At 36.0% G+C, this 27,670-nt stretch overlaps 2 protein-coding genes across 2 annotated transcripts; one reads left to right on the forward strand and one right to left on the reverse strand.

Annotated features, from left to right (window-relative positions):
* Window positions 1–457: 457 nt before the first annotated feature.
* On the forward strand, window positions 458–25,532 carry LOC121983914 (flowering time control protein FY-like). Its single transcript, XM_042536611.1, has 18 exons — window positions 458–661; window positions 6,778–6,869; window positions 7,454–7,522; window positions 8,940–9,044; window positions 9,818–9,913; window positions 9,981–10,063; window positions 10,153–10,224; window positions 10,305–10,402; window positions 11,630–11,689; window positions 11,784–11,844; window positions 11,919–12,006; window positions 13,024–13,087; window positions 18,990–19,068; window positions 20,388–20,477; window positions 23,325–23,413; window positions 23,535–24,040; window positions 24,942–25,163; window positions 25,256–25,532. Exons 1-18 carry the CDS (start codon window positions 535–537, stop codon window positions 25,358–25,360), a joined length of 2,106 nt encoding a protein of 701 aa, XP_042392545.1. The 5' UTR covers window positions 458–534; the 3' UTR covers window positions 25,361–25,532.
* Window positions 25,533–26,195: 663 nt separating this feature from the next.
* On the reverse strand, window positions 26,196–27,196 carry LOC121987200 (MYB-like transcription factor EOBI). Its single transcript, XM_042541094.1, has 3 exons — window positions 27,017–27,196; window positions 26,803–26,932; window positions 26,196–26,721 (listed from the first exon to the last, which is right to left on the reverse strand). The coding sequence occupies exons 1-3, from the start codon at window positions 27,150–27,152 to the stop codon at window positions 26,259–26,261; spliced, it is 729 nt and encodes a 242-aa protein (XP_042397028.1). The 5' UTR covers window positions 27,153–27,196; the 3' UTR covers window positions 26,196–26,258.
* Between the last annotated feature and the right edge of the window lie 474 nt (window positions 27,197–27,670).

The following is a 27,670-nucleotide window of genomic DNA, read 5'->3' on the forward strand; positions in this document are numbered from 1 at the left end:
TTATTTTAAAAATTTAGTTCATTTTATACTTAATTATCTTAACAAATATTAACAACTAAACTTAAACAGTATAAAATTCTAACTTGACTTAGCTTATTTAAGGCCTTATGCCAAATTAAGGCCTTATGCCAAAGTAGACCGGAAGTTTATTAGGAAAGCCCTTAGCAATTTCTACGATCAAATAGGTTAAAAATGCTTAGATAATATCTTGACTATTTTTTTAGTTAATTAATAAGACAAATTGTGTGGAAAAATTTGATCCAGTAATTAATTATATCAAATGGTTAACATTAAATAAAAAGACTAAGATGAACCATTTTATGATAATTAACTAAGGAGTATATTTAACTCTAAACACAAAATTAGATGGCGTGAAATGACTCGAATAATAATTGGTTCAAGTATTACACTTTGGACCGAACGGTTTGATACTACCTACAACTCAGGCCGCCGGGTCAAACCCCTGACCCAGGTCTTTTTCTTTCCCATCCGTTTGCGATTTAGGGTTTACGGTTCCGAAGTGGGCTGTCGGAGATGATGTACGGTGACCCACCGCAGAATCCGGAGTTCCCTCGAGTGCCGCCTCCACCCTCGCGGCAGCCGTCAGCTTCTTCCACCAATCTGGCGCCGGAATTCCCTCGGACGCCGGCGCCTTACGAAGGTAGTCTTGTTAGAATTCTAGTTCGGTGCCTTTAATCCTTGCTGTCTTTCATTTTTTTTTATGTTGCCTCTTGAGCAGAGGGGCTGGGAGGTGTCGATGGAGACCGTCGATGTTTAGTGTTTCGTTAGGCTATCCTTGATGCCTCTAGCAAATACATAAATAGCTTTCTTTTGTCCTCTGAGATGTCTTGTCGTTCCTGTTAAGACTGGGAGGGTGAGGAGGTTCAGGGAGGAAATGCGAGAAGGTACTACTCCCTGCTGTTCCTCCTTCAGGGAACCGCCATGATAAGGATTGCCATGACATATTTACACTCAAAAGGAAACATTAGAAGGGAAGGTGTTGATAGGAACCCGGGGGCCTATCACGTGAAAAAATCGAAAGAGAAAGGGAAAAGGGGATAGGGTGATCGCTTCGAGGGGATCGGCCTCCAATAATCAAACGAAATTGATTAATTAAAAGGGAAATTACTTATCTTCCAAAATTACATAACGTCTCTTTAAATAGAGACCTAAACTACCTTTTCAAAAAGAAAAGGTCTAAAAGAAAAATAAAATAAAACTACCTTTTCAAAAGAAAAGGTGTAAAAGAAAAATAAAATAAAAATACATTTTCATCAGAAAATGTCAGATTAAAACTTATCTAAAATAAAAAAGAAAAAGTCTAAAACTTATTTTAAAAAAGGAAATAAAGTTAATTGATTTATTTGAAAAGATCCATTAAAGGATCTTATCATTCTACCGCCCTTCAAAACAACCTTGTCCTCAAGGTTGTTTATCAATAAACTCTGGAAATTTTTCTTGAATGGTATCATATAATTCCCATGTTGCATCATCGATAGATAAATTGTCCCATTGAATTAATAGCTCAACCGTTGCTTGATTGTTCTTCTTCACAAGTCTCCTTTCTAAAATAGCATAAGGTTGAAATTTAACTTCACCATCTGAATTCACTTCAGGAAGATGTTGTTGAGGAGTAAATTTATCACCTAGTTTCTTCTTTAAACAAGACACGTGAAATACAGGGTGTATTTTAGAATCTTGTGGAAGCTCCAAGCGATAAGCAACAGGTCCAATACGTTCCATCACTTTATAAGGGCCATAAAATTTCGGTGACAACTTCATAGAGTTTGAACGACGAATTGAAACTTGTTTGTATGGTTGTAGTTTTAGAAAAACCCAATCTCCTATTGCAAATTCTCTTTCCGAACGATGCATGTCGGCCAATTGCTTCATTCTTGCTTGTGCATCGCATAAGTTGTTTTTCAAAAGTTGCAATATTTGGTCCCTTGTGCGTAGATTTTGGTCGACTTGATGCACATTTGTTGATCCACGTGTGTATGAGCTAACTGAGGGTGGTATACATCCATAAACAGCCTCAAATGGGGTAATCTTAGTAGCTGAGTGGTAGGTCGTATTGTACCACCATTCTGCCCATGGAAGCCAACGAACCCACTCCTTGGGTCTATCACCAGTTAAGCAACGTAAATAATTCTCTAAACATCGATTAACAACCTCTGTTTGTCCATCAGACTGTGGGTGGTAGGATGTGCTAAAATTAAGTTTAGTACCTTGCAATTGGAATAATTCTCTTCAAAATTTACTTGTGAAAACCGGATCTCTATCAGTGACAATAGATCTTGGTAGACCATGTAGTTTGATTATATGGTCAACAAATGCTTGAGCAACACGGGCAGCAGTATAAGGATGCGATAATGTACAAAAATGGGCATACTTTGTCAGACGATCAACGACCACCATGATAGTACTTTGTCCTTGTGAAGTGGGTAACCCATCTATGAAATCCATGGAAATGTCTGTCCAAATTTGTTCAGGTATAGGAAGGGGTTGAAGAAGACCTGATCTTGCTACATTTTCTCCTTTGTTTCTTTGACATATATCACATTCAGCAACAAAGTTTTTGGTATCCTTCTTCATTCCCTTCCAATAGAAAGCTCTTGAAATCCGTTTATACGTGCGTAGGAAGCCAGAATGCCCTGCAATTGGTGAACAATGAAATTCCTCCAGTATTACTTCCTTTTCAACTGAGTTTGCTGGAAGGAAGATTCTATTTTTATATCGTAAAATTTCTCCATCCCAAGAATAGTGGGGTTCTGGCGATGAATTTTGTAATATGTTTTGGATGAGAGCCTGTGCCGCTAAATTTTCCTTTTGCTCTTTTTTTATGTTCTCCAAGTTTTTGCAAGTTACTAAGGATATAGCAGTGAACTCTATTTGGTTAGGAAGGCGAGATAAAGCATCAGCTACTGTATTTTCCGTTCCCTTCTTGTAAACGATTTCATAATCATATCCTAAAAGTCTCTTGATCCATTTTTGTTGATCCATATTTGAGATACGTTGATCCAAGATGAACTTAAGACTCTTATGATCAGTTCGTATTTGAAAGCGTCGGCCAAGAAGATAGGGTCTCCATTTTGTAACGGCATGTATGATAGCCAACATTTCCTTGTCATAAATTGACATCTGTTGATGTAGAGGAGATAATGCCTTGCTAGTAAAAGCTAATGGTTGTCCTTCTTGCATAAGTACTGCTCCGATTCCAACTCCAGATGCATCGGCTTCAATGACAAATTGCTTATTGAAATTAGGTAGTGCAAGAACTGGTGTTGTCGTCATATCCTCCTTTAAATTTTGAAATGCGTTTTCTGCTTCAGGACACCATCTAAATGCATCTTTCTTTAACAAAGCCGTTAGTGGAGCGCTAATCTTTCCATAATTTTTTACAAATTTACGATAATAACCTGTGAGACCCAGAAAATCACGTAATGCCTTGATATTCTTTGGGGTGGGCCACTCCTTCATAACTAGCACCTTTGAGGGATCAGTAGCTACTCCTTTTTTACTTACAATATGACCAAGGTATTCCACCTTAGTTGTCCCAAAGCTGCACTTAGATCTTTTCACAAAAAGAGAATGCTCACGTAAAAGAGTGAGTACTTTATAAAGGTGATGCAAATGATCTTCGAATGATGAACTATAAACAAGGATATCATCAAAGAAAATCAAAACAAACTTGCGGAGATAAGGCCTGAAAATATCGTTCATCAAACTTTGGAATGTAGAAGGTGCATTAGTTAAACCGAAAGGCATGACTAAAAATTCATAATGACCATCATGAGTTCGAAAGGCTGTTTTTGGAATGTCCGGCTGATAGATCCTTATCTGATGGAAGCCTAAGCGAAGATCCAATTTTGAGAAGAATGAGGAACCTCCTAATTCATCAAGTAATTCATCAATGATGGGGATGGGATACTTATCTTTCACCGTAATTTTATTGAGTGCCCGATAATCTACACACATTCGCCAACTTCCGTCTTTCTTTCGCACAAGCAGTACTGGAGATGAATATGGGCTTACACTTGGGCGAACAATACCAGCTTGAAGCATCTCTTGTACAATCTTCTCAATTACCTCCTTCTGTATGTAAGGGTAGCGATAAGGTCTAACATTTGCTGGTGCACTCCTCGGTATTAGAGGTATACGATGATCATGTGAACGTGATGGAGGAAGTCCCTTTGGCTCAGCAAATATCATAGAAAATTTAGAAAGAAGTGTCTCTAATTCTGGAGGGGTATATAAGGTACCTTTATGATCCTTTTTGATGGAGAGTTGCATAAGAAAAATGGAGCAATCTTTCTTTAATAGCCGCTCTGCCTGATAACTACTGATTGATGTGATAGTATCTTGTCTCTTGCCTCTGATGCAAACTTCTTTTCCTTGATCTTGGAAGCGCATTGTTAGTTGAGAGAAATTCCATATTATGTCTCATAATGTTCTCAACCATTGTGCTCCAAGTACAATATCGCATCCATCCAGGGGTAGAAGAAAAAGATCTGTGATTAATTCATAATTTGGTAAGATAATTTTAATACCTTCGCATTTTCCTGGACTTGTAAGTGATCTTCCATCCGCCACCTTAACATCAAATGTAGATGCTCGCTCTATTTTTTGTTTAAGCCTTCTTGCTAAGGTTGAGTCTAGAAAATTGTTGGTGCTCCCTGAATCTCTAAGTATCATTACTGGTTGCTTTTTAATGAATCCTTTTACCTTCATTGTTTGCGGAGTTTGTAATCCTTCTAAGGCATGTACTGATATTGCCATAGAGTCATCTTGTACTTCGTTGATATTATCTTGTGTTTCACCTTCATAGAAATCATCTTCTTCCTCAGAGTTCTCTATTGGTTCAATCATCAGTATCCTCTTTTGCTTGCATTGATGACCACGGTGCCACTTTTCATCGCAATGCCAACATAATCCCTTTGCCATCCTTTCCTTGATCTCTTCTTTTGTCAATCTACGAGGTGTTGAATAATGTGATGGGTTTTCACGAATTACCTTGTTATTTCTTCTTCCTTCCTCATTGATCTTCTCTTCTTGTAGTCGTGCAAAGGATAAGGCAGCCTTCATGGTGCGGGGTTGATTCATTTTTACTTCTCGTCGTATATCAAGGCGAAGTTCTTCAATAAAAGTGCCCAGTAGTTGCTTTTCTGACCAATCACGAGTTCGATTAGAGAGTCGCTCGAATCGCCCTTGGTTCTCTAGTACGGTTGAAGTCTGTCGAATTTTGGCCAATTCTCCATCAACATTCTCATAACCGGAGGGACCAAATCGATTAATGAGTTCTTCCTTGAATTCCTCCCATTTTGGAGGCCCATGACATGCTTCAAGCCAGTCATACCATTGGATGGCATCGCCTTCAAGATTTATAGATGCTAGTTCTACCTTTGCATTGTCCGACGTGCCGTGGAAGCGAAAATATTTTTCAGCCCTTGAAATTCATCCAATCGGATCGTTGTTCTCCCAGCGAGGAAATTCCACCTTTATACGTAGATGGTTGTGCTCTCGATCTTCATTTGAGTTTGCTCCTTGGTCATAATGTTGTTGTCGAGATTGTTGATTTATTCCCTTTTTTATTAGTATGCTTGAGCTGGAATCTGCTTCTAAACGATCCTTCAATTCTTGCACTATTGTGACCAACGATGCCATAGTTTTTTCGAGTTTATCCATCCTTGTCTCGTGCTTAGCTTCAAATTCCAGAGCCCATTTGGCGTCAGGATGAGATCCTCCGGTCGTCATGACAGAGTGAATTTTCTTTTCTTGAAGTCGGGTTAAGACCATGCGCTTGTTGAAGTTGCTGCGAGATACTATAGGACGAAGATGAGATGAACTTGCTCTGATACCAAGTTGATAGGAACCCGGGGGCCTATCACGTGAAAAAATCGAAAGAGAAAGGGAAAAGGGGATAGGGTGATCGCTTCGAGGGGATCGGCCTCCAATAATCAAACGAAATTGATTAATTAAAAGGGAAATTACTTATCTTCCAAGTTACATAACGTCTCTTTAAATAGAGACCTAAACTACCTTTTCAAAAAGAAAAGGTCTAAAAGAAAAATAAAATAAAACTACCTTTTCAAAAGAAAAGGTGTAAAAGAAAAATAAAATAAAAATACATTTTCATGAGAAAATGTCATATTAAAACTTATCTAAAATAAAAAAGAAAAAGTCTAAAACTTATTTTAAAAAAGGAAATAAAGTTAATGGATTTATTTGAAAAGATCCATTAAAGGATCTTATCAAAACAGTTAGTTCCACGCTTTTCTCAGATGGTTCTTCGGTTCTGTTTTGTGTGGTGAATGGGAACATGAACCTTTTTATTTTGGAATCTAAGCACAATCTTGGAGTAGCTCGTTCAAACTTTAATTTCTGTAGTTCAACGCTTTCATGGAATTCATTCCAATGATTATTGCTAGTGCGTATCTGATTTCTTACAGTCCGAAACTTTAATTCCAGTCCGAAACTTTAATTTCTGTAGTTCAATGCTTTTTTGCACATATATATTAACTGATAACATGATTTTTATGATCTTTACTTTGTTCTGATTATTCTTGACGTTCATTGCTTGGAGTATTAGTCTTTAAGTTGGTGTTTTTGAATCTTGATCAACTTGGTCGTTTCGAGTGACATATATGGACTACGGGTATAGGCCATTTGTGTTGGAGTATATTAGTCTTCAAGTTTGTTGTTTTTGAATCTTGATCTACTTGGTCTCATAGAGCAACAATTACATGGGCTAGGTCTAAATCTTTGTTTATTTTGCAGCATATGGAGACAGTTTTGCGGCTAGAAGAATGCGAAAAGTTGTTCAAAGGCGAGCCGTGGACTATACTAGCACTGTTGTTCGATATATGCAGGTTACTTTTTATATCGTTGATAAGTAGCTTTGTATCCTGCTTTGTTGTTGGGAATTGTTGGTTGCACCATATCCTAATTGTTGGTTGAAATTCTATGAGAATGCTGGCAGAGTTGTTTAAACAGTCATGAAATTATGTCTTTAACTTGGTAAATTTTGCTCTTATCTTGTTGTATTTATTGCCTATTTTTCTGTTTGTCTAGGGTATTCCATTCTCAAGTGTGTGAATTTGGCAATTGTTTGTTCTGACCATGTTGTATGTATTGCCTATTTTTCTGTTTATCTAGGATATTTCATTTCTTGAGTATGTGAATTTGTGTATTCTTTTCCTTTTCTCGAACAACTACAAGATGATATGATCTATCTGATCTCTTAGCCTTGTCAAGTAGTTCTTGACTACTTGTTATCTGAGTCCTACTTTTCATCTTCCTTCTTTAGATGTTTGGATGCATGGTGGAAGAGGTAGGGGTTTTCATGGATTTGATTATCTAACTTTTTTTTGTTGCTATTCTATATCATAAGTTTTTTTTTTATAAAAAAATTGTTTAGAGATTCTGTCTAATGTTTTTATGTCAATGTTTGCAGGTTCGCATGTGGCAGCAGGATGTCAAAGACAGACCCATTTTGCAACCTACTCCAGCTGCTGTCTTGGATGTTAGTAATTTGATTCTCCAATATTTTTGAATACTATGTTCTGCAATTTGGTTAAGAACAAAGCATCCATTTAGAATTATCTTGGGCACATTTTTTGGTGACTTCTCTTTGTTGCTTAAATCTATTATTTTTTGCCGCTATGGGTTTGTCTGTTTTCTGCAAAATATTGTCTCTGTAAAACATTTTGCAAGGAAAACTTTTACAAGATAGTTAATTATTTTCCCTTATTTGGCTCGTTACATGAAAAATATTTTCCATTCCTCTCCTCTTCTTTCCTAAGTTGGTTGCAGATCTGTCAGCAGCATGCCCAGATCACGATCAACAACTTTCTTTTTGAGCTTGACATCGATCTGCTGTGGCCAACAATTCCTTTTGCTATGGCAATTTTTCCTGATTATATAATAAAGCAACTTTCTTTAGTGCTTCCTTGATTGCTTTAGCTTACAACTTAGTAGTGAAATAGATGGATTTATTGTGGAATTAGGAACTTCCTTTAATGAAAAATATCCAACTTTAATAGGTTATAGTTTTTAGATGTCTCATCACATTTTTTACACTCATAATGATGCAATTTCTGGCACAATGCAAATGTTTTCAAAACACGATTAGAACTTGTTGAAACTTTTGAATTCTCAACTTTCAAAAGTGTCCATGCAATATGCAATTGGGACACATAGTTCGTGCATGCAGGTCTTACTAAAGAGATCAAAGTATTATTTTTGTAAAAATAATTCATGTTGCTGTTACTTGTCAATGACTTAATCAATATAAATCATTCATAAAAAGGAGCCTACATCTATCATAAGAGATAATAAGTTGCAATTAAGACCCAAAACTTAACTAACAAATAAGTGTATTGTCTCTACCCAATACACGTCAAACATTAATTGTGTATGAAACATTAATCTTCTTTAGGAAGAGCATTATTTGACAAGTATCTTATTAGATTCCTAGCATTTTTAATTTGCTACTGATGACAAGGAAACAGGAAGACTAGTAGTCAGGAATGTGACCTTCTATTGTCAATGCTATATGAGGTGAGGGAATAGGTTGTATGAAGAGTTAATTCATTGGGATCTTCATGGTTTTTCGCTGCAGGAGGTGATTAGTTTTTGGTTGGGAGTTCATCAGGTAATAGGTGGCTCAAACTCAATTGGCTCTTTCAGGAGCAATTGGTAATTAAAGCAATATACAATTTGCATATTAGGTGCCTACTTAATCTCTCTTCCATTGAGTGCATGTTTGTCTGACTGCTTGATGGAAGTCAATGTACCTATGCATACATATTGGCTGACCAAAATGATTAATTAAACAGTGGTACTGTAGGAAATATCATTGGCAGGAATACTGTGACTTCTCAAGTCTCTCTGAAAGATCCAGCAAATATTTTTGTTACTGAAGTTGTTTATTTGTGCAGATCCTACCAACAGTTGCATATGCAGACAACCCTTCCATAAGTTATGCTGCCAAGTTTGTTCATGCCTCAACAAACAAAAATAGGTGTTCCATTAATAAAGTCCTAGTAAGTTGCAAGAATTTCTATTTCTTCGGAGCTCGTCCAGAAATACAAAAATGAAGACTTGGTTTTGATCTTGAAATTTTTGCCTTAACTTTTTTTCTTTCTCATATTGTATTTTTTTGCTTAATACTATTGCTAAAATCTCTGCTCTGTTCTTTATTTTTGTTTAAAAGATGTTCCACAATGTCCCTTTTTCAATTACACCATGTAGATAACATAAGAGTTCTGTTTACATCATAAACATAGCTTAATCCAGCAAGAACATTCTGCATAATATAATGCCCCACCTCCAATGAAGATTTCCTGATTCAATAATTTTTGGTCTTCCATCCTCACCACCACACCCACCCACCTGCCTGTCCGCCCACTCAGGATCTACAATAAGATCACAGTAGCACTAAACAACCAACTTGCAGCTGGTGACGATGACCATTTGTAATTAAAGTCCACTTGTCATTGAGTGACCCAATCTGTCACTAAAAGAGCCGTCATCAAGGGATTAGTGTGTTAAAATCTCTCTAGACAGCCTTAGCAAGGTAGAGAACTTCAAATTGAACCATAATTGAGTCCTATTACTCTAAAATTAACCCCTAGAGACCCTGATTCAGGCACAAAATCATCGATTTAGCCCTAGTTAATCTCGTTATGATTAATTGCTACTAGTTAATCATTGATTAAAATTTGGGATTTAGTACTTGTTCCTTCTTTATGTTTCAGTATTTTTTCTTGACATACATCACTGGTTGATTTTAATGCCTTTATCTTCTATCTTGAAGTGGGCTCCTACAGGCCGACGTCTCATTACTGGATCACAGAGCGGTGAATTTACTTTATGGAATGGTCAATCCTTCAATTTTGAAATGATTCTTCAGGTGCCATTTGTGTGTTTAGTTTTGAAATTCATAATGGACTTGTTTCTGATGTATATTTATTCTCTAGGCTCATGACAATGCAATCAGGTCAATGATTTGGAGTCACAATGACAATTGGATGGTTACTGGAGATGATGGTGGTGCAATCAAGTATGACATTGCTACCTTACAAATTTATTATAGTTATTTACTTTTTCATACTCTCTATTTTGTATGTTTACCTCTGGAAAAAAACTTAGGTATTGGCAGAGTAACATGAATAATGTGAAGGTCAACAAAACGGCACATAAAGAATCAGTGCGAGACTTGAGGTATGTTATGTTTTTGAATGTACATAAATTTTTTGGCTCAGATGTTATTTATATTGCCTGAGTTGATATGTGTTCAACAGTTTTTGTCGAACAGATTTGAAATTCTGTTCTTGCTCTGACGATACAACTGTTAAGGTTTGGGACTTTGCAAGATGCCAGGAAGAGAGATCATTAACTGGTAATGTTTCTTATTTATTACCAGCTTACGCCACTTCTTGTTAAGCATTTAATAGCTCAAGGTTGGTTAAGTGCAGACAATTGTAACAAGATGAGGTTCGATATAGATGCTCAGCATGTTTACATTTTAGACCTTCTACTATTCTAGAATACCTTGTTTCTGTTGTGTTGTTTGGTCCTCCATAATCCATCATTTTCATCTTACTTCCACTTCTTCATAACCCTCACTTCTTTTTTTTCATCGTGCTTCCACTTCTTGTTTACATGGGAAGAAGTAAAGCAATGGTTGATGGACTGTTTTTTTTTTTTTTTTTTTTAATTTCTGTACATTTTGTGTCCAAGTGAATGAAAATGCTGAACGTATACAAAGCTTGTTGCTATATGTGTTGCATTTATGTCTTTCCATTGGACTGAAATTATTGCAGGCTTTCACCATTTTTCTGTAGTAACTTGTTTTACCATAACCTAGAGCCTCAAAACATATGAGGAAGGATTCAGTCAAAAATTAGGAAAATCTCTTTGCTGGTTTACAGCCTAAGAGTTTGACAATGTCACTGCTCAAATCTTGACCCTGCGACACCTACCCTAATATTCTAGCCAAGCTTTACCGTGTAAACCTTCTATTGGTTAAGGTGAGAAATTGTTGTTCGTTGTACACTTCTACTACTCTCAAATCCCTGCCCTTTTCTCTGATTCATTAGAGACCGGGAAGCAACCTGTTTGAGATGGAAATATGGTGCAGGTTTGTGCTAATTATGGCCTTTAGAACTCCTATTTGACTAGTCACAATGTTGTTGCTATAAAATAATTAACTTGTAAATGCATTGGTTGGGATTAGGAGAATTGCTGTTAGGAGAGGCAGAGGAGCCCTCAGAAATCTTCTGCTGCATGAGGATATCTGCAGGACCCTCGGTTTATCTAAATAAATTGCCCTATGTTGGGCTGTTCTATGGCAAGAGAAAGTGAGGCCATGCATAAATAGTTGGGACCATAATGACTGTTGCTTTTATTGTTTTACACCAAATCATTAAGTAGTAGGTAAGGGTACTATGTTATTATGTGGTATACTGAAGAATGCCAATCTTTTGAAGTTTTTCGCTAGTACAACTTGTATGTTTTCAACCTGTTAATTTGGTGATATTCAAATAAAATGGTATGCACAAGTTATAATCACTACTCTCTTCAAAATAACCTTGGGATTCTTTCTCCATGCTTTGAACTCAGGCAGGCCATGGTTGGGATGTCAAGAGTGTTGACTGGCACCCGACCAAATCATTACTTGTGTCAGGTTTGTATGTTTTCTATATTTTGATGTTTCGATTGGTTCTGCTATTTTTTCTGAAAATTCTGTGTTAATGTATTTTTTTGGCTTGTTGTGTCAGGGGGAAAGGACAATCTTATAAAATTATGGGATGCTAAAACAGGGAAAGAGCTCTGTTCATTGTATGTGTAGTTCCATTTTGTTATCTTTACAACTATGTAGGTTGTTTAGGTTTAAGTCATGATTTGATCTGCAGCCACGGCCATAAGAATACTGTGCTTTGTGTTAAATGGAACCAAAATGGTAACTGGGTGCTGACTGCTTCGAAGGATCAGATCATTAAGGTAGGCATAATTTCCTCTAGTTGACTATATTTTTAGAGAAAATCTTTCAACTTGTGTCAATCACCTATTTTCTTTTTCTTTTATCTGCACAAGAAGAGTTGGTTTCTTTTATGTTGCAGTCCAAATTTAATAATATGTATTTTGTCTAGCTATAAATCTGGATAAAGTATGGTATATTATTACTCAAAAATGGTTCGTCAATATTGAGGATATACAATATTCTTTTGGTTTAAGACAGATAATTCACTTTTTTTGGCAATGCAAGAATTTAGATGCCAAACTTTATTGATTTGTTTAGGGTGAAGACAAACTATAATTTTCTTTGCAGTGTTTTGTATGTTATTTGTTTGGTGGAGATATAGGCTTTTATATTTGTTTGGTCAAAACACATATCTAGTTTTGAATCTATGCTAGAACACTACATAGCTAATAGTTTTTAAGTGAATCATATTTATTTTAAAAACCATTTAATTCATAAAAATTATTGTAATTACATTAGAGGTTTTAGATCCCTTGGACCAAGGTCTCTGCGTCTCTGTTCATGCTGGATACTGGTCAGCTATCACTACCCCACACATTGTGTGCACTGTACTTTAGGTCAGCAATAAAGTAAAAGGGAAAGAAAGAAAACAAAGGAAGGACTTATCGGAGGTTCCTTGGTTGTCCGATGGCAGTGATAGGGCTGGAGAGGAGATGCCAGGAGGGAGTGAAGATTAGGATGAACATAACAACAAATTATTAAGGAAATTAGCAAACATCTGCCATTGTAATACCATGCACAGAATATCTCATATTCTTATTTGCTTATAATGCAAGACAGAGTGCCGATTACTAATTTAGTTCTTTTAGAAAAATTAAATGAAGCTCACCTTACCTTCTGTCTATATTTTGAAGCTTGCATTCATTTCTTTTATTCCAGATGTTGATTTTACAGATTATTTAGTTCTTGCTATTTCTCTTTTCTAGAGTTTTATTTTTGTTAATATTAATGTTTGGAATGCTGTTTGTTGATTTCAGCTTTATGATATTAGATCCATGAAGGAGCTTGAGTCGTTTCGTGGGCATTCCAAGGATGTCACTGGTTGGTATTATTATTTTTTCCCTTGTAGGCATTTATGATTAATGTTTTTTCTTATGGTTTGAAGTTGGCATTTATATTTCACACTAGTTTTCTCTTTCCATTGAAAATATTATGTTTTTTTAAATCTCTGTATTTTTTATATTATCTTTTATAACTTTTCATATTGTATTAAGGCTGTTAGATGAAGTCTGCCCATCTCAATCTAAAATGGTCAAACCACATTACCATGCGATTTTATTTTGGTTGGGTCTTTAAATTACATGCTATTAATTTGAATGTTTTTAATGGTTTTCAAGGTGCTATAAGGTCTAGAAGATTTCTAAATCCCATATGTTAGATCAACCCATAATATTTCTCCACTTGCATTTTTTTTTCATAACACAATGCACAAAGAACCTCTATACATTCTTTTATTCCTTGTACTTTGATAATGTGTTATGGCTAGTGCCAATTTCTAAGATTATTTTGATATACAATCTGTCAATTAGAATTATGATTCATGAATTTCTTTTCTTTGATCAAATATGGAGGGGGCAAGCCTTAATACAATGCTAACATGTTCCTTGTGTCTTGAGTTACCAAGGATTGATGCATACCTTGACTCTTCCTGATCTTTGTGGGATAGCTCCTTTTTTTGGTCCATAGTTTTGGAAAGTTAACCATCCAAATCTGCCAATTTGGATTAGGATTGCCGCATTTGATCTGATTTTGCCTGAAATCTAGGGAAAACTCACATAAGATTAAGTGATTATGAGAGAAAGACATTGACAATGTCAAAATCTGCAAATAGAAGCAGGAATTAGCAAAAATTGAGAGAAATCAGTAGAAATTGTGGTTAAGGTGAGAAGCAATGAAGGGTGAGGAGAAGGAATCATGAGATGTAGAAGACCTATACGAGAAGTGGTGGGCTTACAAGGGTCATACTGGGGAGGAGCTTAGACACTGCATGTATATGGTTGAGTGGGGCATAGAGAAAGATGTGCATGATAAAGGATTAACTAGTGATGCGTGGGCGGGGCAGGGTTGTGTTGGTAAGCAGTTGTATCTTCTATATTAATAAATTAGTACTTTGGTTGCAACAATAAGAAGGTTCATCATGTAAAATATTTTTTTTGTTTTGCCCATCTGATAGACATGTGAGAAGCACCAAAACTCATGGTTTGGGGCGGATCCTTCGTCACAAGCTCATATTATCAAGTTAGCTGCGAGTATTTCTATTGTTCCATGACACTTCTTGAGCTTTTCTCTCTACTTGGCGAGCTAGTCAACAACATTCAGTAGTCACCTAAGCTTGACTTGTAACATAGTGTCTGCCCTATGCCCTCATTGCAACTCTCCCAATGCCAACGACGACTCCATGTAAGATTCCTCCTACTCTTGTTCTTCCATTATTTCTTCCTTCTTGCTCCTTGTTGGATTGACTGACACCATTTGTCTCCGTGACTTTAATGGCACAAAATTTTTTTCTAATCCTCGGGGATTGAAACTCTAGTATGTGTGGTTTTAAAGCTTGGGTAGCTCAATTATAATCGGATTAGTATCTTAAGTTCAATAAATTGGTAACTTAAGTTTCCAATTCATAATAACTGATTAATAAAAGATAATAGTCTACTTAAATATGATTGTATATTTTTATATTATTTTAGTCAAGGTTTAAAATTTCAATCCGTGCTGAGATTTTGGTCTCAGACTAGAACGATACGGTTTCGGTATCGTATCGTAGCGTGCTGATATGATTTCGATATTTTTTTATTTATATATAGTAATTATAAGATAAATATGTTTATGGTATATATAAAAATAAGTTGTATATTGATTTTGTATAAGTTATCAATTATCAAACAACCTAATATTGTTAGAAAAAATAATTAAAAATAGTTTTATTTAAATAAAATTGATATATCAATAATTCGAATTAAAATGGATCTATCTATAATAAGAAGTATATAAATTAATACAAGATATTACTTTATATATAATAATTATATAAATAAACTATTTATTCATTTAATTAATTATTAATTAAATAATATATATTTTAAATATGAAAAAATATATCAAGTAAAAAAAATAAAATAATAAAAAATTATCAGAATATAAATCTAATTTATTATATATATATTTTTAACTTTTTTAGATTTTTTAAAGAATTTTTAAAGAATTTTTTAAAAAAATTCAATGAAATTTAAAATAATAAAAAAAATAAATTTTAAGAATAATTAATAAAATTTATTAAATTTATTTTAATTTTAAATATATTTTTTATATATTTTATTAGGATAATTTAATTAGGATTTATAAAAGTCTGTTCGAAATATCTCACATTCTTAATGATTGTTTAAATTAATTAAATAAAATAATTAATTTTTTCTTGAAATCACGGCCCGTAATATATTGCGGGGGTGTCCGGTGGCGCCGAAAGGGTCGTCGGACTCCTCTGGCGGTGCTGGAAGGGTCACCAAACTCCTCCTGCGACGCCTTCAGCGCCGCCAGAGGAGTCCCGCAATGCCTTCAGTGTTGAAGGCGTCGCAGGACGCCTCCGGAAGCGTCCCAACGCTTTCGGCACTGCTAGAGGCGTCCGCGACTCCTCCGGCGTTGCCGAGCTAGGGATGCCTTCTGTGCCGGTTTCGCCCACCCGACAGAACGATAAAAACAAGCCGTGACGGGTGGCACGGAATAACATTCTATACCTTGATTCTAGTGTTGTTAGTATAATTATTACTTTGAATTAGTAAATTAATAATAAGAGTTTAACATAATAATTAAGTACCACATTTTAATATAATCTTTATAATTCATTTGGTTTATAACTAACAATTATTATTTTAATAATAAAAGATATATAGTAAGAGTAATAATGAGGCTCTTCTAAACCTATAAATAGAAATTTAGTATCTTAATTATAAACTTTAATCTTTGATAGGAAATATGATTATTATGTGTTGTAATAATATAATTTGAGATTTTTTATATGGTTCTGATGTCTTTAATTCGAAATTATTAATTATTTGAACTATTGATCAAATAATCATATTTTCAGCAAATGTAACTAATGTATATGTTTTTGTATTATTTATTAATGTATCAATAATTTGAAGGAATCTTTGATAAATAATAAAGATAGTAATAATGAAATATTTGTATTATTTTCAATACTTATTTCTTGATAAGATGTGTTTAAAACTTTAAATCCATATAATATTTCATATAGTAATATGTAAAAAAATGGAGATAATCTTACTATATCTCTGAAAAACATATCAAGTAAATAAAATGATATGAACTCAATGAGAATTATCAAATTGAATTTGTCCATAGAGAATTGGATTTCTTAGGAGTTATGAAGAAATTGTTATTTTTGACAAGGTAAAATTAGACTAATTTTCTTAATTTCTTGAATATACTAAAACATAATGTTCATGATTGATAGGGTTTTTTGAACTTTTTCTTATCTTATACATCCAACAATTTTATATTATTTTTCTATGTGTTTTCCTTTTTTTATTATGATAGATGATCCGGTCCAAGATCAAATAATATTGCGATGTAGAATTCTCGCCACATTGCCGAGGTGACAAGTCCACGAAGCAATCCAATGACATCGAAGCCTTCTCCTCGCGTTCTTGTGGCGAAGCGGAGTTGAGTCTGCAGAGAGTAACAAACATCAAAGGGCTCGTCGGAGTCCCAGCGAAACCACTTCTATGCCTAAGTTAGCACACTGTTTCGATAGTAGAGGGAAAATAGTAAAATACGAGAGAGCCCTCTTTTGCAAAGCTTGTACCTGACCTTTTATAAATGTGATGTACCCATAGAAATCATGGGGAGGTGGAGATGAGATCATGGGGGAGTGGGGATCATGCCCCATGTCTGTGTTTGGTTGAACCTAGTTAATAGAACTCGGCTGGAATAGGGGCTCGGTCCTATTGACTCGGCAACTCGATGGCTCAGAGAGTCGGATCGGCTCGGTTGGTCGGGAGGTAAGCGACTCGGCTAGTTGAGTCGGCTCGATGATTGACATGGCATGTGGAGTCTATGTTGACTAGTCTCGAGTCGTGCCACATGGCTCTATGTTGACTAGTCAAAATACGACGTCTCCTGTTGTTGCGATTGATGGCCATTCCTAGCAAGACATCCCAGGCGACGTTGAGATCCGACAGCACAACCCACTACATCAGGGCACCCCCAATGGCGTGCGTATCTTCAAGGGTTAGTCGGGCGACACCCTCGCTGAGGAAGGTGGAGGTGAGAAAGTTGCGGCTGACGGGGTCCATTTGGCACACTCACAGATCCGGTCTGGAAGGTGAAACCTGCGGTGGAGAGCTCTAGGGAGGCGATTAGGGCGAGGACGGAAAGCCTACAAAACACGGTTAGGGCAGCGACATTGTTGGCGTTGAATTGACTGCACAGAAATAATAAATCACCAGGCAACATGCAAGATATTATTTAAAAATTTCTCAAAGCATTTGAAATTATGCGAAAATGGGAATTGGAATTGGAATTTTCCGAATGGGACAACTCGCGAGGATGGAATTTTTTTGTCGAAGGTCCCTCTCTTCCATCCAACATGTTCAAATGGCTCAAAAAATACCTCAATGTCTTTCGCTCATATTCCTACAGACGACGCCAATTTGATCCGATTTAATATCAAATAATATTGGGATGTAGAAATCTCGCCTCGTTGCTGTAGCGATAAAAGTACACGAAGCAACCCGGCACGATGACGTTGAAGCCTTCTCCTTGCTTTCTTCTTGTGGCGTGGCGAAGCGGAGTCGAGTCTGCGGAGAGTAACAAATATCAAAGGGCTTGCCGGGAGTTCCCCAAACCACTCCGATGCCTAAGTCAGCATGGTGTTTCGATAGTAGAGGAAAAATAGTAAAATACGTGAAGCAGAGTTGGAGAGAGCCCTCTTTTGCGGAGCATGTACCGAACCTTTTATAAATGTGATGCACCCATAGAGATCATGGGGAGGTGGAGAAGAGATCATGGGGGAGTGGGGATCATGCTTCATGCCTTCTTGTGTTTGGTTGAACTTGGTTAGTAGAACTTGGTTGGAATAGGGGCTCGGTCCTACTGACTTGATGACTCAGCGAGTCGGATTGGCTTGGAAGTCGGTTGGTTGGGAGGTCGACAACTCTGCTGGTCGAGTTGCTTGGTGGTTGACATGCCATGTGGAGTCTATGTTGACCAAGTCTCGAGTCATGCCACATGGCTCCTTTGTAGACTGAGTCAAGGGTCTGCCACGTGGGCCCCTACTTACCTCCGCATCAATAGACAATTAGGTTTTATTTTGCAAATTATGGTTTGGTAAGTATGAACTGATGCAGCATTTAATCCTGCATATATTTTTCACGTGTCCTTCATTAACAAGTCAACTCTGGTTCAAAACATAATAGGCAATCTAGGAACTGCAAAATTTTATTTTGAAAGCTCCAACTTTTTTGAGTCAATGTCACAATCAGGATTCAGGAATTACTGCCAGCAAGGTGTGCTTGATCTGCTAGATTTTTTTGAAGTACTTGGACGTCTAAATTTTCCTCTTTAGCAATTTGACACTCTTTTTGGTAAATCAGCCGATCTCTGATTTTCTTTCTTTCTTTCGCAACTTAAATATGGCATCCATTTTCTTATTTCTACTTAGAACAATTGTGCTTATTTCTGAATGGTTAGTAAATTATTCACTACGTATCAAGTTTTTTATTTTTACTTTAAATATGGCATTGAGTGTTTTATTTTTCCACTTAGATGGCTAGGTCATTCTTTTTTATTATTAGCTCTGTAGATGGCTAGATCATTATTTAATCTATACAATTTTGATCATGAGATATTGTTGACATCATCATTCAATAATTTTAATCACATGATTGCTAACATCGTATTTTCTGTGGAAATATTGTTTTGCTAGCTTTGGAATGGCATCCATTTCATGAAGAGTACTTCACCAGTGGGAGTTTTGATGGCTCAATTTTTCATTGGCTTGTTGGGTAAGTTCATTATTAAGCAAACCATCATTCTCTAGCAAATTTGGTTGTTTTTCTGATTGTTCTGCATTTTCGCTTATTTCTTCGTTCTTTTTTTTCATGAATAATTAATGATTAAAGTGTTTTTTTTAGCATGTTTCCTAAATGCTTATTATGGTCATCTGTTTTGGCACCGTGAATGTAGTGCTTGTTTTATTTGTCCTTCCACTCCATTATCATGTCACACAAACTGTTTGACATAATGGATTCTATGAAAAAGACTATTTCTGCATATTGTTAACTGTGTTTCTTTGGGAAATTTCATCACCACATAATGCCCATCCTAACATTGAATTGCCCATCCATAGCTATTTGCTCTATACTATTACACCCATGTATGTCTTGCTGAAACTGAAATTGAGTGGAAATATTCTTTTGCATGCTGGTCATTGCATTTGCCTCTTAACCTTTTCTTTGAATTTTAATTAACCTAATCATTCTCATACTTTTGCACATATATGTTTATGTATATGCATTGGATCTTTAAATAATTAATTATTGGATGGTCTATATCTGTTATTTACCTTGACATTTGTGGTCTATACCAAGCTATTCTTTGGATGACTATCAACCAGACAATATTTTCCCCCTTATTTATCAAATTTATGTGAGAGTCAATTTTAGTCTCAAGGAAAATTTAAGGTGGGATGTGTTGGTCCCATGTAAAAAAAAAAAGGCAGCCCGATGCACAAAGCTTCCCGCCATGTGGGGTCTCGGGGAAGGATCCATTGTACGCAACCTTACCTTGCTTTTTGCAAGAGACTGTTTCTAGGATTCGAACCCGTGACCTTTAGGTCACAAAGCAACAACTTTATGGCCCGTGACCTTTAGGTCACAAAGCAACAACTTTATGGTCCCATGTAGCTGATTTTAAATAGTCAGGCATGGGGCTTGTTGTTATATTCTAATAAGTTGTAATAACACATTTACCATGTTATGTAGGTGTGTATGTTAACTTACATAGGATACATTTATGGTTTTAGTATTGATTCAACAATGGATTAGTCAATTGGAATACATTTGGTTCATTACATATAGGTAAATTTTTGTTTTTCTATTGGTATGCTATCTAGTTCAATACACACTCTTCGTGTTTGGTGATATATGGTCTTGAATATTCTCTTTTGTTGTCTGCATCACATTGGGTGGGTACGTCTTGGTAGATGACCACTTGAGCCTAGATTGTTATTGCAACAGTGTTGGACCACGGCTTCAAATCATGCATAATTGAAGTGTGCTTTCTTGCTCTAAATCTTGACAGCTACAATTGCTCTGCTACACAGGCATGAAACTCCCCAGGTTGAAATTCCTGGTGCCCATGATAACAGTGTCTGGGATCTTGCTTGGCATCCAATTGGATATCTACTTTGCAGGTTTGTTTAAATGTTTATACTCTTGAGCGAAAGTTTGTTAATGTGTTTAAATGTATACTCTAGTAGTGTTTTTCCTGTATCACATAGATGTTCCAGTTTCCTATCATTCTAGTTTCTTCATACATAATTCCTAATTTTGTGCTCTCTACGTACAAGGCAATAAGATATTATGCTTGATACTGCATCTCTTTATCAGTGACCGCAATCATTTATTAAATCATGTTTTCTATGTCCATATGACTTCATTTTATTCCTGTGACGCATACAAATCCAAACTATCATCCCAGTGGTTTTTGGTCTTATCTTATGGTTTATGTGCTATTGACTCTTAGGTCATTGCATTTATTTTAACTATTTAAAATATTATTTCAATATTTTTTTATCGTTTTAATAATAAATATTTTGATTAGTATTGTAGATAATTTATTAAATAGTATTCAAAAAGAATCTTTTATAATTTGTAGATATTAATATAATTTATGCAAACATATAGGTAATAATTTATTTTTTGAAATTTTATTTTGTGTTGATAAAATATGAGTACAAATATTAAAATGTTAAACATTATTTTGAATATTAAGTAAATGTGTTATCGGACTATAATATTTGATATTGATAAATATAATATTTAGTGATAGTATTTTACTAATTTTATCTAGTTCTTGCACTAAGTTTTGGAATGTACATTTCCACCAACAATAAGGAAGTGATTTTGGTTGTTTTGGAAAAAATAACTTTAGGCATAAATTTAACAAATACTATAATTCATTCCCAAAGTACTTCGACATTGCAAAGGGCTTTGGGAAAGCATTCCCAATCCATCCTTAATTGTAGGACTTTGGAAAGATTAGTTATTGTTTTTTTTCCTACAACACCTCATATCTCATAGTCGATGTCAAACTTTACTCTCCTAAAATGACAAAAATCATAGTTTCCTTTTGTTGACATTTCTTCTACCTGACATGTTGGAACCTACGTCTTATTTTTTGCATACATCAATTTTGTTAATCCTGATTAGCATAAATTTGAATCCACATAATACCTACAACTAGCTGAACAGGTGAGGACAATTTTCTTGTATGTTTGGTGCTTGACTGATGAGTATTACAACAGACTCATATTAGTCTCATTATTTATTCCACTCAAATTCAATTGGCCTCGTAATTTATAGTAAACAGTTTGAGAAAGTCTCATTCCTTTTCCTTTTGCTGTTCAGAGTTTGCAATGTCGTGTCGTGCCGCCTGAAACTGTCAGAATTTACTGTTCTGGTGCGGGAGCCAAACCGGTACCGCACGCAAATAAATTTCGTGTCACTGAATTGCACGCGATCGACGATTGTGGAACGTGTCTGCGCCATCGGAAGCGTCCCTCGACACTTCTGGCGCCGGTGGAGGTTTCCTGTGACGCTTCCAGTGCTGGCAGAGGCGTCTCGCGATGCTTCCAGTGCTGCCAAAGCAACGCGGATGCTTCTGGCGCCACCTCACGGACCGGGCACGCTAATGCAATGTTGTTAATGTTCCAAAAAAAAATATTTAATTAATTCAAACAATTCTCAGTGATATTTCAAATATGCTTTCATAAATCCTAATTAAATTATCCCAATAAAAAATATATTTAAAATAAATAAAATTTATTAATTGTTATTATGAAAATTCTTTTTTTACTCTTTCAAATTTTATTTAAAAATTCTAATAAATCATATTTATATTCTGATAATTTTTTTATTATTTTGTATTTTTTACTGTTTAATTGATATTCTGATTTTTCTTACTATTTTAAATATATTTTATTTAAATTAATAATTAATTAAATGAATAAATAATTAATTTATATAATTACGATGTATCAATTTTAATTTGAATTATTGATAGATCAATTTTCTTTAAAGAAAATTATATTTAATTGTATTTTCTAACAATATTAAGTTTAATAATTGAGGACTTATATAAAATCAATATACAACTAATTTTTAAATTATATAAAACCAATATTAGAAGTAATGAAACAATTGTTAAGATAGGAGAGGACGAGTTGCCCGGAATCGAGAGATTTAAATATTTAGGATCATTTTTGCAAACGATGGAGGGATTGAGAGAGATGTCTTACATAGAATACAAGTAGGATGGGTGAAATGGAGGGGAGCGTCGAGTGTTTTATGTGACCGTAAAGTACCTCTTAAATTTAAAGGTAAGTTCTATAAAACTGCAGTTAGACCTGCTATGTTATATGGAGTTGAATGTTGGGCTATGACTCGAGCACATGAGTAGAAGATGAGAGTTGCAGAGATGAGGATGTTAAGGTGGATGTGTGACTCGTATGAACAAAAAAAGAAATGAGAGCATTAGAGAGAAAGTCGGAGTTGTATCTATTGAGGAAAAACTCCGAGAGACACGTTTAAGATGGTACGGCCATGTACTTAGACGACCAATAAATGCTCCAGTTAGGCGATGTGAAACTATGATAAACATGCATATTAAACGAGGAAGAGGAAGACCAAAAAAGACTTGGTTAGCAACAATAAAACAAGATAAAATTTATTTAAATATAGATGATGATATAATAGGAGATAGAGCTCAATGGCGTAAAATGATTCATACAGCCGACCCCACCTAGTGGGAAAAGGCTTGGTTGTTGTTGTTGTACTATATATAAATAAAAAATCCCGAAACTGTATCGGCACGACATGATACTAAAACTGTTATCATTCCAGTCTGGGATTGAAATCTCGACATGCGTCGAGATTTTAAACCTTAGTGTTGTTTCATTTATGCGCATTTGAATGGGTGAATTATATAGTTTAAGTAGGCTTTGTCAGTCTTTCACTAATTTCTACTCTAATGGCTGCAGTGGGAGCAATGACCATACGACCAAATTTTGGTGCAGAAATAGGCCTGGAGATCTTAGTCGAGATAAATACAGCCACGGTCCAACTGCTGGTTGGCATTACAGTCTTCAAGTTATTTTGTCAAGATTTCTCTCAACATTTTGTTTTAAAAATTTAATTTATTTGTCGTCACTTCATGTTATTTGGACTTTATTGTTTGGTTGATTTTCCAGGTTATGGTGATCAGAACTCCATGATATCTGGCCGGGCAGTTGGTGGTTTCCTGGCATCAGAACCTCCCTCAACTCCTGGACCATTTGCCGTTGGGTTATCAAGAAATGAAGGAACTATCCCTGGTATTGGGGCTGCCATGCCTTTATCTGTCCCATCAATTGATGGATCTGATCAAGGGGATCAGAGGCAGTCTTTTCCTGGTAGCATGCTTCCTGGGGCACCTCCTCTTCCACCTGGCCCTCATCCATCTCTTTTAGCATCTGGGCAGCAACCAATTTACCAGCAAACTCCCCCTCTTCACCAGCAGCATCAACCATTTTCACAGCAAATGCCGTCTACAAACTTGCCTCAATTGCAGCCTCCATCACATGTACCACAACTTCCTCATCTACCTCCTCCACGACCACCTCCTCTTAATTCTCTTGGTATATCTGGCTCAATTCCAGGATCCATGTCCATGCCTTCCTCGATGGTTCCATCTATGCCACCTTTCCCAAATCATATGGTAATGATCTGAACTCTGTTAATCAGTAGCATTTGCGATTGAAAAAAAATATACAAATTTATATTTTTTTTATTTGGATAATTAGCCTTTTAAGTGTACTTACATGGGGATTGGCTACCATGATTGAATATTTGTTTCTGGAGGGTGGCAAACTACCCGCAGCCCTGTTAAGCCTTCCTAGAAAAAGTCTACTGGTATAAGAACTTAGTGCTTACCATGTGCTTATGGGGTGGCTTAAGACTTACTATATCAATCTTCCGATAATTAAGAATCTGTGACATGGAAGCAAACTACTTAACCTCTGGTTGTCTGTGCAGACTAGGACTTAGGATTCCCCACGTGGCAATAGCTAATGATGTAGAATCTGGTTCTTCATAATTTAATTTGTATTAAAAAAATTTAATTCTGTGTCACTACATTCTTGTAACTCAGAAGGTCATGGACCAGATTCCTTGCTTATTGATGCATCTTAATCAGACGTTTTGTTTGCAAGTTCAGCAGATGTCTGTGCTCAGCTTATCTGGTTTTGCACCTTGTGTATAATAGAAGTGTTTTCTGATTTCTTTTAATCTTTGCAGGGTACATTCATTGCATAAAATAATCCAGATATTAGATTTCTGTTTATTTCATGTACTCTGAAATATACAAACTAGATTTGCACAAAGGATGATCCTTTGTAGGTGTGATTTGAACGTATGAACATTTTGGTCATGATTTTGGCATTGATTGTTCATTCTAGTTCTGGTGCTCTTTACATGTCATCCATAGAAAAAGTTATCAAAACAATTAGTTTGTCTGTAACTTTAAGTGATTTAAGATCCATGTGAAAATACCTTAAATGATTGTTGTTGGTTCTGTTATTATGATACTCTTGAATTAGTCTAAATCTTTTCTCTTTCAGATGATGCAAGGACTGACTCCTCAGCTGCCACAAGGACATATGATGGGAATTAATCCGATGAACACAGGTTCTGTTTCCGCCAACAATGCCCCTCCCGTAGGAGCCTTTGCCAATGCTTTGCAAACTGTTCACGGCGCATCAACAAGCGGGCTACAGAACTTCCCGCTAGGTGGGTTCAGCCTGCAACAAGGTGGGCAGATGGCTCCGATTCCAGGATTCCAGGTTGACCGTCTAACTATACTCTACATTTGTACTTGTATGCCATGTAAATAAACTTCATGCAGATTACAAGTGTTTATTGATCTTCCTTGCAGCCTGGGATGATGGATATTCGGGTTTCGGGTATGCCATTAGGAGGGAACACTGGAAATCCGCTTCCACGACAGCCACCTTTTCCTCATGGATCTCCACCCAAATAGCTTGCTTTCTGTATTCCTTGGTATTCACATATAAGATTGAGTTGTAACCTTGGACATCTATTTAACAATCATCTTGGTTTTAAGCATTCTATGATAAATTAAGTTGTACAAGTACCTTATGCAAGAAACCTCTGTAACTCCTTCCCGAGAATTATCATCTTGTTCAGAACAATGTTCTAGTTCATTCTATTTTTTTTTTGAGGCATCCAGCCTTTGTTGTTTGCTAAGTACTTTTTTTTTAAAAAAAAAAATCATTCAAATAATTGTCCTACTATTAGCTAGTAGTTTCAGTTGAATCCGAAAGAAAAAATAAATACAATTCAACTCTGACCATTCCACTTTTTTTTTAAATATTTTTTTTATTGGAACTAATCGAATCCTTTGGTGGCTTCGAAGCCACTTGCCCCTGCTTGAAAACTTCTCATTTTATTGAATGAGGAACTTCATAATTAAATCAGGAGCTTGGTATCATAATACAACCACCTACCTGCCTCGTCCTGAAACATACTTTATTCTTCAACAAGGATTTAATCATTGTGCATGTGAAATTAAAAAACAATGCTTTTGTGGTGAAAAGAATATGCAGAAATCCATTCGCGTGCAGTTTCAAACTAAACTGTTTAATCACGGAATCTGCAATAATTCTGCAATTTCGTTTGACATTGACCAAATAATTAAACTCTCCAGGACTCCAATAACTTTATTTATTAAATAATAAAGTAGTGAAAGAGTTCTGATAAGTAGGGAAGTTTTGGTGGTGAAACAGTATTTTAGCACACGAATATCTCTTCTAATTTTGTCGAATAGTATTTTTGATCGAGTAAATGAGATCGCAAGGTCTTATAAACAAATTGAATGTTCACTCGAACACAAATCATGTATCTCTTTTGTCTACAGATTAAAAAAGCAGTGCTTGATTAAACTCAAAATGAGTGTATGCTTCTTCAGTCAGAGCAAATAGATCATGGAAATTGACATCTGAAATTTGTTCCATAGGCTGAAGTCCTCCACAGATGCCCGAGTCTTGCCAGCCAAGAACACCATCAGGCTGCGAAAGCTCGGGACTTAAGACTTGCGAGTTGGAGCTCGATTCTGTTCGAACATGACTCATTATCCCCCCACCTTCCAAATTCGATGAGCCATTGTCGCCGAAAATCGGTATCCAGTCTGCAAAAAGAAGTTTGGGGAGGGGAAGCTGCTGGTTGGATTCTGAAACTGGAATTGGGCTCTTGTTCTCATCCGGTACTCGGTTCGGCTTTCGGTTGTCGACCTTGGGGAGTTTCTTCCTGAGATAGGTGTTCCAGTGGTTCTTCACTTCGTTGTCAGTTCTTCCGGGCAGATGCATTGCTATCTGAGACCACCTGTGCCGCCATTTTCAGATAACAAACAAAACAACAACAATCTTAATTTCTGTTTCCTTTTGATTCTTAAAGAATTCTTACTTGTTGCCCATTACGGCATGGAGTTTCATAACAGTCGACTCTTCTTCAGCAGTGAAAGCACAGCGTTTGAGCCCTGGCCTCAGGTAATTCATCCACCTCAATCTGCAGCTCTTTCCATTTCTTTGCAGGCCTAGAGACAAATTTAAAGTTGTAAAATCTCATTCAAAGAAATCAAAAGAAGAGAGAACATGGTATGGAAGACAAGACAAAGTACCAGCTCTGAGGGCTACTGATGTCCAGCAGCCATGGCCATGCTTGAGGATGTAGTCCTTCAGCTTCTGGTCCTCATCAGGAGACCACAAGCCCTTCTTGTTGGTCACCTTTGGCTTCTCACACATATTGCACCCCATCACAAGGCAATTAAGTAAGCCTCCTCTCTTAATCAGTGGCAATTCTCCAGAGAAGAAGAGCTAGCACATTTAAAGGCAGTTGGTCAACCTCAAAAGATTGATAATTATTAAAATATCTAGGTTAATTACTATAATTGGAGAAGAGAAATATTCTTCAATGTTTTCACTTTTTACTTCTATCGTAGGATAATGAAATAATTGGGTACCTAACAACTTGTTTTTATTAAATATATAACAAAATGAAGTCATCATTCAATGATAATATAAATTTCAACTACATTCCATGTATAGTAGGGGAAAAAAGTGAAATCATTACGATAGCGGCTCTTTTAGGGTGACCTCACATATTTTAGAAGAGGATAAATCATGAAAGATATTTATCTTAGTATAATGATCCTTTCTGTTCCTGTCGAGAATATGAGAAGACGGGGCTATCAGAATGATGTGTCTGGAATGTTGATCGCATCTCCATAACCCGGATAGTGAGCTGTCTTCTGTGTTGACCAAGTCGTCCGAAG

Source organism: Zingiber officinale, chromosome 5B (genome assembly GCF_018446385.1).
Source record: "Zingiber officinale cultivar Zhangliang chromosome 5B, Zo_v1.1, whole genome shotgun sequence".
Taxonomy (NCBI): Eukaryota; Viridiplantae; Streptophyta; class Magnoliopsida; order Zingiberales; family Zingiberaceae; genus Zingiber; species Zingiber officinale.